Source organism: Hypanus sabinus, chromosome 2 (assembly GCF_030144855.1).
Source record: "Hypanus sabinus isolate sHypSab1 chromosome 2, sHypSab1.hap1, whole genome shotgun sequence".
Taxonomy (NCBI): domain Eukaryota; kingdom Metazoa; phylum Chordata; class Chondrichthyes; order Myliobatiformes; family Dasyatidae; genus Hypanus; species Hypanus sabinus.
Genome location: NC_082707.1, coordinates 101,787,246 through 101,801,717, shown reverse-complemented (window position 1 = coordinate 101,801,717; position 14,472 = coordinate 101,787,246). Strand labels below are relative to the sequence as shown.

Genomic DNA, 14,472 nt, shown 5'->3' with positions numbered 1-14,472 from the left:
AAAATCAAGAGTTTGTGTTTACTGTCCACACAATGAAGTTATGTAACTAATTTAAGATCCACTCAGTGAGTTTACAACCTCGCTGTTTCAGGTACCTTTAATTCTTTTATCAATCTTCCTCTGAGGCCGGTGTGGCTGGAAACCTGGAGCAACACACAAGGAATTGGAGGGACTTAGTGGGTCAGGCAGCGACTATGGAGGGAAATGGACGGTCGATGTTCCAGGTTAAGGACCCTTCATCAGGACTGGAAAGAAAGAGAGGAGGTAGCCTGTTTAAAATGATGGAGAGGTAGATCCAGCTGAGGGAAGGGGAAGATTGGGAATGATGTAAGAAGCTGTGAGGTGATAGATGGAATATAGAGAAGCTGGTGACTGGAGATTGATGGGGCAATGTGTGGATGATTGTTGGATGGTGAAGGTGGAGGGGGAGTGGAAAGAAATGGGTGATGGTGGCCAGTGGATAAGGGTAAGAAAGGGAGACAGGAGGTGGTTACTGAAAGTTAGAGAAATCGGTGTTAATCAGGTTTGAGTTGTATCTAAGTGCAGACATGTAACAGCTCACCACAAGGTCAAAGGCATACGTGGACTAGGCACATAAATATTGGCCCAATTAAGCAGCTGCTCCAATTAGCTGAAGGTTCATAGAAATAGTTAAAAAGGTATAAATAAGGCAAACTACGATTCAACTAAGTAACAAATTGTGTCTTTAAATGAAATACAGAACATATTAGAACACTACTGATGTTACTACAGTACTGTAAAACTGTGTTTTAGTTTGTAACTAAAATCAAAATGATCAACAATCACTGCTTTTTGAATTGGCATTCATCAGCCTAAATGGGAACATAACACCTACACACACAAAGGATGCTATCTTCCCATTTCTAAACTCCCCGACAGATGGGACAGGGTGCCGTTATGTTAAAACTTCGGTAATCCACTACATGATATTTGGAAATCCCAGTGGTTTGCCGTCTGGCTCAGCAAGTGATGACTACCACACTTCAAGCAACACACACAAACTGCTGGTGGAACGCAGCAGACCAGGCAGCATCTATAGGAAGAAGTACAGTCAACGTTTCGGGCCGACACCCTTCGTCAGAACTTCCACTCTTCCTGGGGCCACAGTTCTACACTCCTTTTCCACTCACCAGGCCCCAGCTCCCATGTTCCCTTTGATTCAGTGGAAACTTCTACCACCAAGAAGGTAAGTAAATTAGTAATAGAAATTAAATCCAATCATCCAGAAAAACTGAAGACACAAGAAATGACAGATCTGGAACATGGAGCTTAAAAAAATGAACTACTGAAGGGACTGATGTGACTCGGGGTCTCTCACTCTGAAATGACAACTCTGAAATGACACTCAGCTGAGTTCATCCTGCATTTTGTTTTTCAGTTCAGAATGTCTGCTTGTCCGCTACACCAGGCTCTCAAACACCCTGAATTATTGGAGGTTTATTGCACAACAGACACTATAGAATATAACCCTGCATTGGTTAAATAATGTTCATGCCCTCCTCTTACCTAAAATGCTATGTATTCAGTCTAACCCATTCTCACCAGTATTAAGACCAAGAGGATCACACAGTACTTACCAGCTTTGACTCCAATGCTATTTCTCACTAATTTAAAAAAATCCTTCCATTTAGCAGACCTCAGGATTAAGTATGAGACCACTCAGTTTAAGAGACCAAATATTGTAGGTGACTCGTAAACTCAGTCAGAGCTTTTAAGAATACTGGAGAGGGGAACCAGAGTAGGTGTAGAGTAGGTGATGGAAGCAGGTACTTTCAGAACTCTCATCTAAGTGAGCACTTGAATTACCAATGCATAGATGGTTTTGGACTGTTGGTAAGTGGAATTAATTTAGATAAGTACTTGAAGGCTGGTGTGGATAGACAGGGTGTGCCACAGGACATGTTTTTGTGCTACATTACTTTATGACTCAAAGTCTAATGAAGAGACTAGAAACTGCAAATGCTGAAATCTGGAGCTTAGAACAATACTTCAGCAGGTCAGATGCTGGGAAATACCTTATAGAGGAAGGAGTTTGAATTCATCCTCTCCACATATTAGCTGATCTAATTCTTATTATTATTTTGACTAAACCAGAATACATACGTGTCACAACAGTATCTCACATAATCCGACACAAGCACAAACATTACAAGCTGAGAGAAATGAACCAACTGGAATCTGTTCATTTTTTACCGGGAGAGAGTCAGGGTCACTTCATTCTGGAGGAAAGTAACAACATCACTCACAGATTCTGGGAATCTTAAACCATGCCAGGCATACCTATACGCACAGATGGAGAGAGAGCAGGGTACTCAGTATTCTGAGTGCAGAGGAGATGGTCTTTAAAAACAAAAGACACTTGATTCCAAATTCTCCAAGGCAGTGGAATAATTGCATCAGACTCTCCTGAATATAATATGTGCCGGAGGGGATGGTCAGAGGCTCAACAGACTCGGAATCCACTGTGGTTGGAGCGCTTTCGCTGTGTGCTGTGTCTGCGAGGCTGGGTTCGACAGAGCTTTCATTATGGGTTGCGTCTGAAAGGTTGAGTCGGGCGGCGCCATGGAAGTCCATAGAGTGGGTATTCCCTTCTGGCGCCTGCGTGGGATGACAAGTCTATCGGGACCCTGAGGACTTGTGGAAACTATGTGGTGGTTTCTTTTGAACTTACAGTCTTTTAACATCCTTGGACTATTTTTACTGTGCCCATGGTCTGTTTTTTTTTATCAATTATGCTGTTGTTTGCACTGTTGTAACTATATATTGTAAATATGTGGTTTTGTGCCGGTCTTGTAGCTTTAGTTTTTGGTCTTGTTTGTCTGGTGGATTTGGAGCTCCTTTCCGGGGAATGCGCTAAGATGGTAGCACGATATTAATACGCAGCAGCCTCTCCGGACTCTGGATTGGGGATTGCCAAACGTTATGTGGATTTTCTGGTGTAGTCTGTTTTGTCATGTGCTTTTGTGATATCATTCTGGAGGAACGTTGTCTCATTTTTTAACTGCATTGCATTTGTGGTTTCTAAATGACAATAAACTGAAACTGAATCTGAATCTGAAGTAGAGGCTTGGACATGAATTCAAAGAAGCAGTGTCGACATCACACTGTGAGTTTTCAGCTTGTGATGGTTTACTTCTGTTCTACTCAGACCATGTTCTTGTAATTCTTGTAATTTCTGAGTTTCAGTTTCCTCCTGAAACACTGCTAACCCATTTCTGTTTTTGTGCCTGCCAACTGACCTTTAGCTTGTGTTCTAGCTCTTCCCTTTTTTTCAACATGGTGGATGTAAACATGTCCAAGCAAGTTCGGAAGTTCACACAGAGGAACTGTTGCTAATATAAATCGATAATAAATTGTGCAAGTCGTCAGTTTTCTTCCTTTTCTTCCATTATATACAATTTACAACGAAGAACCATGATCACAGAAATATGTCCCACAGATCCCTAGGAAGCACCAAATGCTCCAACCCACAGAACCTCACCATTATTGCTATGAGTTTTGCAACCATAATGAATTGGTTATAGTTTGGGAAAATTTTCTCCTTGTCTCAATAGAAAATCCATTCAGAACTTTACTTAAAAATAACAATCAAACTCATTTTGGGCTAAATGGAATTCCCAACAGGGGCACTCCACTATTGCATATAAATGGAAATTGAACCACACACACCACTGACTGCAATATTAGTCATTTTCCCCCTTCTCTCAGCTTCAAACAATACTTGTAGAAGTGTTTATTTCTGTGAGAAAGAGTCTGATGTTCTTTGTATTTATTTTCAATGTCCATCGCGTTGATCCTGACCAACTTTAAATCTCAACTTTAAAGTTAACATTCCTGTTATGTTTTGTAACTCAAAAGCATAAAATCTAATTGAAAGAAAAAACAGAGTCTGGAATGCACGTTCTTAGATCCATTTTTATTTTTGATGAGACATGCACGCATGATATAGTTGCCATTTGTATATATAAAACCCATAATTAATCATTTAAACAAACAAGAATGCTTAATCAAACAAAACAATATTACTGAAATATTAAATACACAACCATTTTTTTCCACAAAAATGTGTGGTAAACAGGAACTTGACTTTGTTTGAACTCCAGACCTGTATTTGCAGGTCCGGAATTCATGTTACTTTAAAATGTTTGCAAGGCAACATAGGGTAATCTTCTTTTTGTCTGGTTTTTTTTTGCAGCACCCTCGACCGTCCCCATCATGCATCAGGTGGGCTCCACAATGAGTAGCATCACACTCTCCTGGCCACAGCCCGATCAACCAAATGGAATCATCCTGGATTACGAGTTGCGATTCTATGAAAAGGTACAGAGATGTAGATCCTGGCTCTCTGTTATATTGTAGTTGCCACTGCTCCTTTTGCCAGAAGATTTTATTGGTGTATTCTGAGTAAAGCATTCAATGGGATTTTGAGAACACCTTATATAAAAGTGAAGATCTCAGGTCAGAAACAGACATTAACTACAGTTGCAATGTAAATTATAAGGATCATTATGTTGTGAATCAGGAACAGGTTTAATATCACTGGCATAAGTCGTGAAATTTGTTGTTTTTGTGGCAGTAGTACATTGCAATAGATGATAAAAACTATAACTTACAATAAAAAGTATATGTGAAAACAATTAAATAAGTAGAAAAGGGGGAAATACTAAGGAAGTGTTTGTTCTCCATTCAGAAATCTGATGGCAGAGGAGAAGTTGTTGTTCTTGACACATTGAATGTGTGTCTAGAACCTCCTGTATTTCCTCCTTAATGGAAGCAATGAGAAGAGTGTATGGGTGAAGGGGTGCTTAATGATCGATGCCACTTTTTTGAAGCATGACCTTTTGCTGGGGAGGCTAATGCCCAAGATGGAGCTGGCTGGGTTTACAACTTCTTACACCTTCTTCCAATCCTGCACAGTTACCCCTCTAGTTAGAAGCTCTCCATGGCACATCAGTAGAATTTTGCCAGTGTCTTTGGTCACAGACCATCTACCAAAAATAGTCGACAAATTTATAGATGATGTTTCAACTGTGTCTAGCTATCCAGTCGTGGGTGTAGAGAGAGTGGAGCAGTGGGCTAAGCACACATCCTTGAGGTGCACCAGTGTCAATTGTCAGCAAGGAGGAGATGTTATTTCCAATTTCCACTGACTGTGGTCTCCCAGTCAGGAAGTCAAGGATCCAGTTGCAGAGGAAGGTGAAACAGTGTTATGAAAAGTGATTAGAAATCCTAGTACAATTTTCACCAGATATAATAAAATGTAAAAAGATTTTTGAAAAGTACAGCACAGAAATAAGCCCTTCAGCCAGTCTAGTCCATACCAACACATTTAACCTACCTACTCCCATCAATCTGCATCCAGACCATAGCCCTCCATACCCCAACCATCCATGTGCCTTTCCGAACTTGTGTTAAAGGTTGAAATTGAGCTCACATGCACCACTTGCAGTGGCAGCTCGTTCCACACTCTCACGACCTTCTAAGTGAAGAAGATGAAAACCTCATGTTCCCCTTAAACTTTTCACTTTTCACACTGAACCCATGATCTCTGGTTGTAGTCTCACCCAACTTCAATGGAAAAAGCTTTACCCTAACTATACGCCTCATAACTTTGTATATGTCTATTAAATCTCCTCTCAATCTTCGATGTTCTAAGGAATGAAGTCCTAACCTAATCAATCTTTCCTTATAACTCGGGTCTTCCAGACCTGGAAATGTTCTTGTAAATTTTCTATGCACTTGTTCAACTTCATTTACATCTTTGGTAATTGACCAAAACTACACTTAATATTCTAAATAAGGAATCTCCGATGTCTTATACAACTTCATCATAACATCCCTTCTCATGTACTCAGTACTTTGAAGGCCAAAGTTCCAAACCTTTCTTTATGACCCTATCTACCTGTGCCATCACTTTCAATGAATTATGCACCTGTATTTCCAGATCCTTTTATTCTACCACACTCCTCAGTGCCCTACTGTTCACTGTGTAATACCTACCCTGGTTGGTCCTACTGAAAAGTAACAACTCGTATTTGTCTGCATTTAATTCCTTCTGCCATTGTCCAGCCCATTTTCCCACTGATTCAGATCCCATGATAGTCTTTCTTGCTGTCCACTACACCCCTAATCTTGATATCATCCATGCATTCGCTGATCCATTATCACCCGGATCATTGATACAGATGACAAACAACAGCAGACCCAGCATTGATCCCTGCAGCACACCACTAGTCACAGGTCTCGAGTCAGAGAGCCAACCATCTACTACTGCTTTCTGGCTCTCTCACAAAGCCAATATCTAATCCAATTTACTACCTCATCTTGAATGCCAAGCAACTGAACCTTTTTGACTGACCTCCCATGCAGGGCCTTGTCAAATGCCTTACTAAAGTCGATGTAGACAACATCCACTGCCTTGCCTTCATCCACTTTCCTGGTATAAGGTTGGTTCCTCTATAAGCTTCGTTAGGTATGACTTACTACGTGTAACCCTCTGTTTCGCCCAGCTTGCGTTCGTCTAGGGGAATCAGCCTTCGGCCCTGCCAAACTGGGTAATCACATTTGTGTGAATGCTGTGTAACTTAACCCCAGTTACAAACTCACAACACAAAATATCAGACAGTACACCATATGCAATTAAATGATAGAACTTCATGAATCTTAATCTGAATATAGGGTTAATAATGAAAATAAACAAAACAAAAGGGCCCAAGGTCAAGACAAAATCACGTTGGAGCTCACTCAGTGTCATTCTTCCACCATCGGTCTCCTCCAAGCGTTGCCGACCTTCAGACCCACAGATCCCAGTCCACTCCGTCCGGTGGTCTCTACACGTGTCTTCCCTCTTCATCTCTCCTTGACAAAAGACTGCAAGAAAACATCCTTCCAGATACACAAGACAAAGCAACAAGCTCCGATTGGCTAACATGCATCCCATTATCTCCAGCCATAACCCTAACATTGCTGCTACAGAGAAACTGTTATCTCAACAGGGAACATTACAAAGAAGCCATTACGTTAGCAGTGAAACCTTACAGTGCGTTACATATGCACAAAGCCATGCTAATTATTCCTAATCAGTTCATGTTTATTCGTCTACTCATATATCTGGTCCCGTAGAATACCTTGTAATAGCTGAAATGGCTAGCACGAGAGGGCATAGTTTTAAGGTGCTTGGAAGTAGGTACAGAGGAGATGTCAGGGGTAAGTTTTTTTTTACACAGAGAGTAGTGAGTGCATGGAATGGGCTGACGGTGGCGGTGGTGGAGGCAAAAACAATAGGATCTTTTAAGAGACTCCTGGATGGATACATGGAGCTTAGAAAAATAGAGGGCTATGGGTAAGCCTAGGTAGTTCTAAGGTAAGGATGTGTTCGACACACCTTTGTGAGCCGAAGGGCCTGTATTGTGCTGTAGGTTTTTTATGTTTCTACTGATGTCTGGCTTACCAGCCTATAATTTCCTGGTTTATTTTTAGAGCCTTTCTTAAAAAGTAAAACAACATTAGCTATCCTCCAAACCTCTGGTACCTCAGCTTGTACAAAGGATGTTTTAAATATGTCTGCTAGGGCCCCACAATTTCTGCACTTTCCTCCCACAAGGTGCAAGCCTGGGGTTTATCCACACTAATTTGCCTCCTTTTCTGTAATATGTGTAAGATTTATGACCTTGCTTCTATAGACTCTGTGTCAGTCTCCCGAATAAATACAGATGCAAAAAATTCATTTCAGATCTCCTTCATCTCTTTTGGCTCCATGTATGGACTACCATTCTGATCTTCCAAAAGACCAATCCGGTTATCCAAAAATTTGGGGCCCTCCCTCCTACACGAACTCCTTAGCCACATGTTAAACTGAATGATCTTCATATTTCTGGCCTCACTAGCATGTGGCACAGGTAGCAATCTTGAGATCTCTACGCTGGAAGTGCTGCCCTTTAATCTTGCAGACAGCTCTCTAAAATCACTTTGCAGAAACTCATCACTCTTCCTACCTATATCATTGGTACCCACATGGACCATGACCCCTGGCTGCTCATCCTCTCAAAGAATGCTGAACACTCAATTCAAGATACCTGGATGCTGGCACCCGGGAGGCAACATACTATCCGGGAATCTCTTTCTCATCCACAGAACCTCCTTTCTGTTCCCCTAACAAAACCCCCCTTCTCCACAACCTGCCTCTTCTACCCTTTTCCTTTCTGAGCCACAGAGCCAGACTCAGTGCCAGGGACCTGACTGCTGTGACTTTCCTTTGCTAGTTCACCCTCCCTCCCCGAACAGTATCCAGAGTAGTATACCTGTTGCTGAGGGGATGGCCACAAAGACACTGGCTGTTTAACTGTCCCACTTCATTGAATCTTTCATAATTAACAAGAATATTGATAGGGTGATCATTTCCCCTGGTTGTAGCGTTGGCTTAAGATGGTTGCCAAGGAGAGTAGGAAGACAAATTAAGTAGGATTTCTTTCTCCGGTTGTTTAATCAGATGGAATGAAAGAGGCAAAAGCTGTGACTTGCATTTAATTTGCAGAAATTCACCAAGACTATGATGGCAGCATCTTTGAAACCTGTAGTTCCTTCCATCTTAAAGGATAAAGACTGTAGATTGATAGAAACACATTGCCTGCAAGTTCACCCCATGTGCTGTTGGAGAAATATACACACAGCTACTCCATAGGCTATGGCTTGGCTCTGTTCCTGCAAATTGTTAATAATCCAACCAGTTTGCGAGTCAAGAAATGTAGTCGTCAACATAGTCCACAGGCAGCAGAAGTTGCAGGTAGCCCTGCAGTAGGCAGCAAACATATCCTGCCAGTCTCCCAAACATATGTTCTTATGTACATAAATCATGTGTTTGTAATCTGGGGAGGTTACACCCTCTTCTTCATCATCGCTGGTTTGAAATCCCAAACTTCAAGCATTCTTGCCGTACCCATTTGGAGTTTAAGGAAGGTGAGCCCCTCACTATCTTCACAAGGGTAATGGGTGATACATGTCAGTGTTGTCCATATGATGGGACAGAATTCAAATTAAAAAGCTATAAGTGAAATGTGAATCAAGAGGATAGCTTTGTTCTGGGTGGTGTCTCGTTTATCAAGTATTTAGAGTCATGCAGCATGAAAACAGGCCCTTGGGCTCACCAGGCCCACATTAATTTACACTAAACCCACTCTAATTCTATTTAATTCACTCTCCTATTTTATCCACACACACAACCCACACAATTCTACCCACAGAACACCTGCACTATAAAGTGCTTATATAACCTGACAACATGCATGTTTTTGGATATGGTTGGAAACTAACAAAATATCAGAGAACATGCCTACTCCACACAGACAGCACCAGAAGTTAGCATTGAACCCAAGCTTCTGGCTCTGGGAGACAACAGCTCTACCTACTGTGCCACAAGTGTTGATGTAGCGACATTTCACCAAATAAATGGAGAGTATCTCCACAATTAACTCGCATGCTGAGAAATTCGTTCAGTTTTCTCTTAAAAGATATCTTGGGTTTTGACACTTTCCATTCTATCCGCTAAAGTAAGTCATTCTCCCAAAAGACATACATTCACTAAAGAAATTCCTCCTAATCTGTCTTCTCATTGCCCTTGCGCTAGTTTAACTTTTTGGCCTTTCATCAATTTCCTAACTATTTCCTAAAGTTAGATTGGGCAATATTTCAACTTTTAAATGCAAATCACATCTGCTGAACACAATTGACAGGTCATTGAGGATAGTAAGAGTGATATTGTGTATTTGGACTCTCAAAAGGTATTTGATAAAGTGTCAAATGTCTGGGAACAGAGTTTGTTATCTGATGCACTCATAAAGTGTAGATCCAATGGAGCGTAAAGCTTTGCCTAGTTTTGTGATTGCTTTTTAATTCTATCTAGAACAGATGCAGCACAATATTTCACCTTTTATGTAGCCGCCATTCTGAGAGTCCCAAGAGATACTGATATTCTGAGGCACAATTTAATCTTTAAAATTGGGTTGTGAGTGCCCTAAAGTCATTTTCCAGTTGACAGAGATCAGAGGAACCTCTCAACCAATCATTTTGAGCTGGATTAACATTGAGGGCTCAGGGATATGCTAAACTGCGTCATTCAGAGAGCCAGTGGTGAATACCCTTAACCTTTCTGAACAAAATTGATAAGTGTGGTGCTAAAGTTAGTTGGAAAGTGGTTTCAGAGCACAGCCTTTCTCTGCTAGGATGCATGTATCAATAACTAATTTCTGATACTTTTACTGTGACCATCAACTGGTTATGGAATTGCTAGTTATTGGGTCAAGCCTTCACTGGTTATGAAATCAGGTTATCCAGTCGCCCCCCTTTTCAGACAGTTGCTTACTCTTAATTACCTCTGGCTCCTGCATAGGAGTAAATTAAGAGGGCATTTAAGGTTCCATGAAAATTTTGTTGCAGAAGCAAGAAAGAAAGACCTCTTGGAGTTCTTAGAAATTCTCACAACTTGTCTGTGAATAAGTGTTCATGTTTGTCTCTGGTCAATCTGGCAGAGGACTCAAGCAGAACTGTAACGTTCTCCTTCGCGTGTACTAATAACGCCAAATTCAATGTTGAGATAAACCAGTCAATGAAACCAGATCGCAGTAAGATTAACCATTTACTGTTCACTCTTCACGTTAACATATGGTGAAAACTGTTGATAAAACAATACAAGATTGATACAGTATTTGTTCCTTAATATCACATTTCAATTGTAAATACTCGTAAAGGTGACTATAACTACATTACACTAAGGTGCAGTATACAGGGAGAGTTTACCTGCTCCATTGACTACTTTAAATACACTTCCATGCAAACTATCCGCAACTCTTTAACTAACGAAAGCATAAACATATCGACCGTCGTTACTTCTAACAGGATCGGCATTAACATCTTAGTTCAATATATCGATTATCTATTACAGCGTTGCTCTCACTGTGATTTCTCATGCCTGCAAAACAACTTCTGCTCAGGTGTGCCTCGTGGTGAGCCCCCACCCTCGCGTTAATTTCAAACCGGTACTTTCCCACAAGACGCGGCGAAACCGGATGTGACGTCATCGCATGCCGATATATTTTACATGCAATGAATATACTTTAAACACTTCTAATTCTAACTAGAAAATACTATAAAATGAATTACTAAGCGAAAATATTATAAACTAAATAACTGTCGTAAAGACAGCACACTCCCCGCTTGACCTTCGTAAGGTCACAATGAGCAGAGTATAAAACTTAGTCTCTTAATCAGTCATTGGGTAGAAATAGAATAACTTCTGTAACTGGCCCTTGGTAAATTTTCACATCGCCTTGGTCGGTAGTCTTCAATTCGATCTTCCTGACATGTCCATCCCCGCTAGGGAATGTAGCAGTGATTCTGGCCATTGGCCAGCTGTTGCGGGCGATTTGCTTGTCCCTGAGCAGGACTAAGTCTCCAACTTGAAGATTCCTGTGGGGTTCTGTCCACTTTTGTCTCTGTTGCAACAAAGGTAGATATTTTTGTCTCCAGCGAGACCAGAGCTGATTTGCCAGAGCCTGGACTTGTCTCCATTGCTTTGTGTACAAATCCTTGTCTGAGAAGTCTCCTGGTGGAGGAGGTGCTCCTGCCTTCTGTGTAAGGAGCATTGATGGCGAAAGTATGAAGGGGTTTTCTGGGTCAGAAGACACAGGTAGGAGTGATCGTGCGTTTATAATGGCTGTGACCTCTGCCATTAGGGTGCACAGTACCTCGTGGGTCAATCGGGTGCATTGCTGCATCTCAGGTTTCCTTTTCCGTGTTTTCTGTAAGGACGTGAACCGTTTGACTGCCTGCTCTTTGTTATCTGGTGAGCGCTGGCGCAGTTCTCTGAAAGGCAATGGGGCAACCCCATTATTTCCTTCATCTCTGAAGACCTTGGTGTCCTTTGTTTTTAAAGAAATGGCATCTTGAGCTGATTGTGCAAGTTTACTTCCGTGCTCGGTTTGAACGAAAACTGACTGACCTAGCGTCTCGTCGGTTACTTTACGCTTGTTAACATCTTGTTGTGCTTCCTTAATGCACGGGACACTCGGGCAGGGTTGAAAGATTGAATGGCGGCCACTCTCTAGTACATTGGTCTTGAGTGTGTTAACCATCGGTTTGTGTACGTCTTCGAGGCACACCTGAGCAGAAGTTGTTTTGCAGGCATGAGAAATCACAGTGAGAGCAACGCTTTTTCACTGTAACGTTCTCCTTCGCGTGTACTAATAACGCCGAATTCAACGTCGAGATAAACCAGTCAATGAAACCAGATCGCAGTAAGATTAACCATTTACTGTTCACTCTTCACGTTAACATATGGTGAAAACTGTTGATAAAACAATACTAGATTGATACAGTATTTGTTCCTTCCTTAATATCACATTTCAATTGTAAATACTCGTAAAGGTGACTATAACTACATTACATTAAGGTGCAGTATACAGGGAGAGTTTACCTGCTCCATTGACTAACCCCTCCTATCACCACCCAGCCTAGATCCAAGCGTTGCGCGAAGGGGGCATCGTGTGGTCCATTGACCTGCTGCCTAACCTTGTGTACCTGGATTACATCTCTTCCTAGTAGCAGGAGTATTTCCACTTTTGGATCCAGTTCTGGGATGTGTTTGGCGATGTGGTGGAGATGTGGCTGGTGTAGCGCCGCACTTGGTCTCGGGATCTCAGTGCGGTTATTCATGATGAGCGGAGGGAGACAGATGACGACTCTACCATCCAGGGACTCGATCTGGATGCCTTCTGCCTTCCTTCCTTGGGTTTCCATGTTGCCTGAGCAAGTTTTGAGGTAGTATGGGAACCGCTCACTCTCAATGTTGAACAATTTAAAGAACTCTGGACTGACTAGTGAGCGATTGCTCTGATCGTCCAGAATCACATAGGCTTTGATGGCCTTCTTTGGCTCCTTTAGGGTACACCTTAGTGAGGCAGATCTTGGAACAAGAACGGCTTGACTGAGCTTGACCGCAAACTTCTGTACAGTTCGTGCTGACAACTGTTGACCTAGAGTGAGCCTCTCCCTCCCCGCCGTCCTGTTGTGGGGGTGAAGGAGCGCTGTCGGTTTGCGGTGACAGGCCAGAATGCATGGCCCCGACGTGATCAGTGCTATCACATTCCGGACACTTCACGGCGATCGTACACTCTCTGGCGAGGTGAGAGGTTGAGGAACAGCATCTAAAACATATTCTTTTCTCCTTGAGAAGGGCCGTCCTCTCTTCAAGGGGTTTTTCCCTAAACACTCTGCATCCTTTGAGGGGGTGAGGTTTGTTATGCAATGGACAATACTTGCTAGGGTCGTTGCTAGTTGTAAGGGCTTCAGTCTTGAGCACTGAGACGGGTTTATCAATGTTGAAAACATTCGAAGAGGATCTACTTGGCTTGGTGTAAATCATACTGCTTCCTGGACCCACGAGGCTAGGGTCGTTTCACTTCTTCGCCTCCCTGCACACAAACCTAGTGAGGAGCTCAAAGGGAGGTGGTTGATCATCGTGCTCTTCCTTGTAATCTAAAGCAACGGACAGCCACCTGTCCTGCAGCCCAAAAGGAAGTTTGTCCACGACTTGTCTAATCCCGGATGGGGTATCTAGGTATACTAGACCAGCTGAGTAGCTATCTTCTTTGGCGCCTTGGATCTCCATGAGTAAATCTCTGAATTCTCTTAACTTAATGTGATCTTTGGCTGACACCTTAGGAAAGTTTTCCAGACGTCGATATAGCGCCGCTTCAATAGTTTCGGGGGACCCATAGTCCTCCCGAAGTCTCTCCCACGCTTTGCTTAAGGCTAGTTCGGGTTTCTTGATGTACACTGAACGCATGCTGGTATATTTTACATGCAATGAATATACTTTAAACACTTCTAATTCTAACTAGAAAATACTATAAAATGAATTACTAAGCGAAAATATTATAAACTAAATAACTGTCGTAAAGACAGCACAAGAACAGTTCCCTCCAGAAAATCCCCTTACTGGTAAATGTTATGCTCATGAAGGTGTTGGGAATTTCTGCTAAGTGTTTTAGCAATGTAAGGTCAAGCCTTCCCTCCCTTCCTCATGGTATCAGTGAACGTAAGCAAGTGAAGTTCCAGTGGTTCATTGTATCCATGTGGTATGTCCGGAGATTACCTCACCCCAAATGGAAAGGCTCATGAAATATTGTCTTTTAGCGCATCGATTCCAAATGTGCACTCTGAGAATGCCGTTGGCAGAAGTAGTGATCTAAATGTTATCCACAGTGTTTTTTTTTGTTCTTTTTGAATAAAATTTTCCCATCAAATTTACTTCTGCATCTTTTGATGTCTAACAGTTGAGGAAACTATTCGTACTTCCTGCAGAGTGAACATAATGGCTTAAAATGCCAGTTATTAAGGAATTACAGCCATTTCAAATATGCTGGTAATTTGCAACTGCATTTTCATTCTGTACTTCTC

General features: G+C 41.9%; 1 protein-coding gene across 2 annotated transcripts in view; it reads left to right on the top strand.

Annotated features, from left to right (window-relative positions):
- Window positions 1-14,472, top strand: part of LOC132381635 (ephrin type-B receptor 1) — a 653,754-nt gene that overhangs the window by 514,399 nt on the left and 124,883 nt on the right. For both annotated transcript variants that reach the window (XM_059951218.1, XM_059951207.1), the window contains exon 6: window positions 4,217-4,341. In XM_059951218.1, the coding sequence (XP_059807201.1) occupies window positions 4,217-4,341 (125 nt within the window). The remainder of the gene's footprint in view (window positions 1-4,216; window positions 4,342-14,472) is intronic.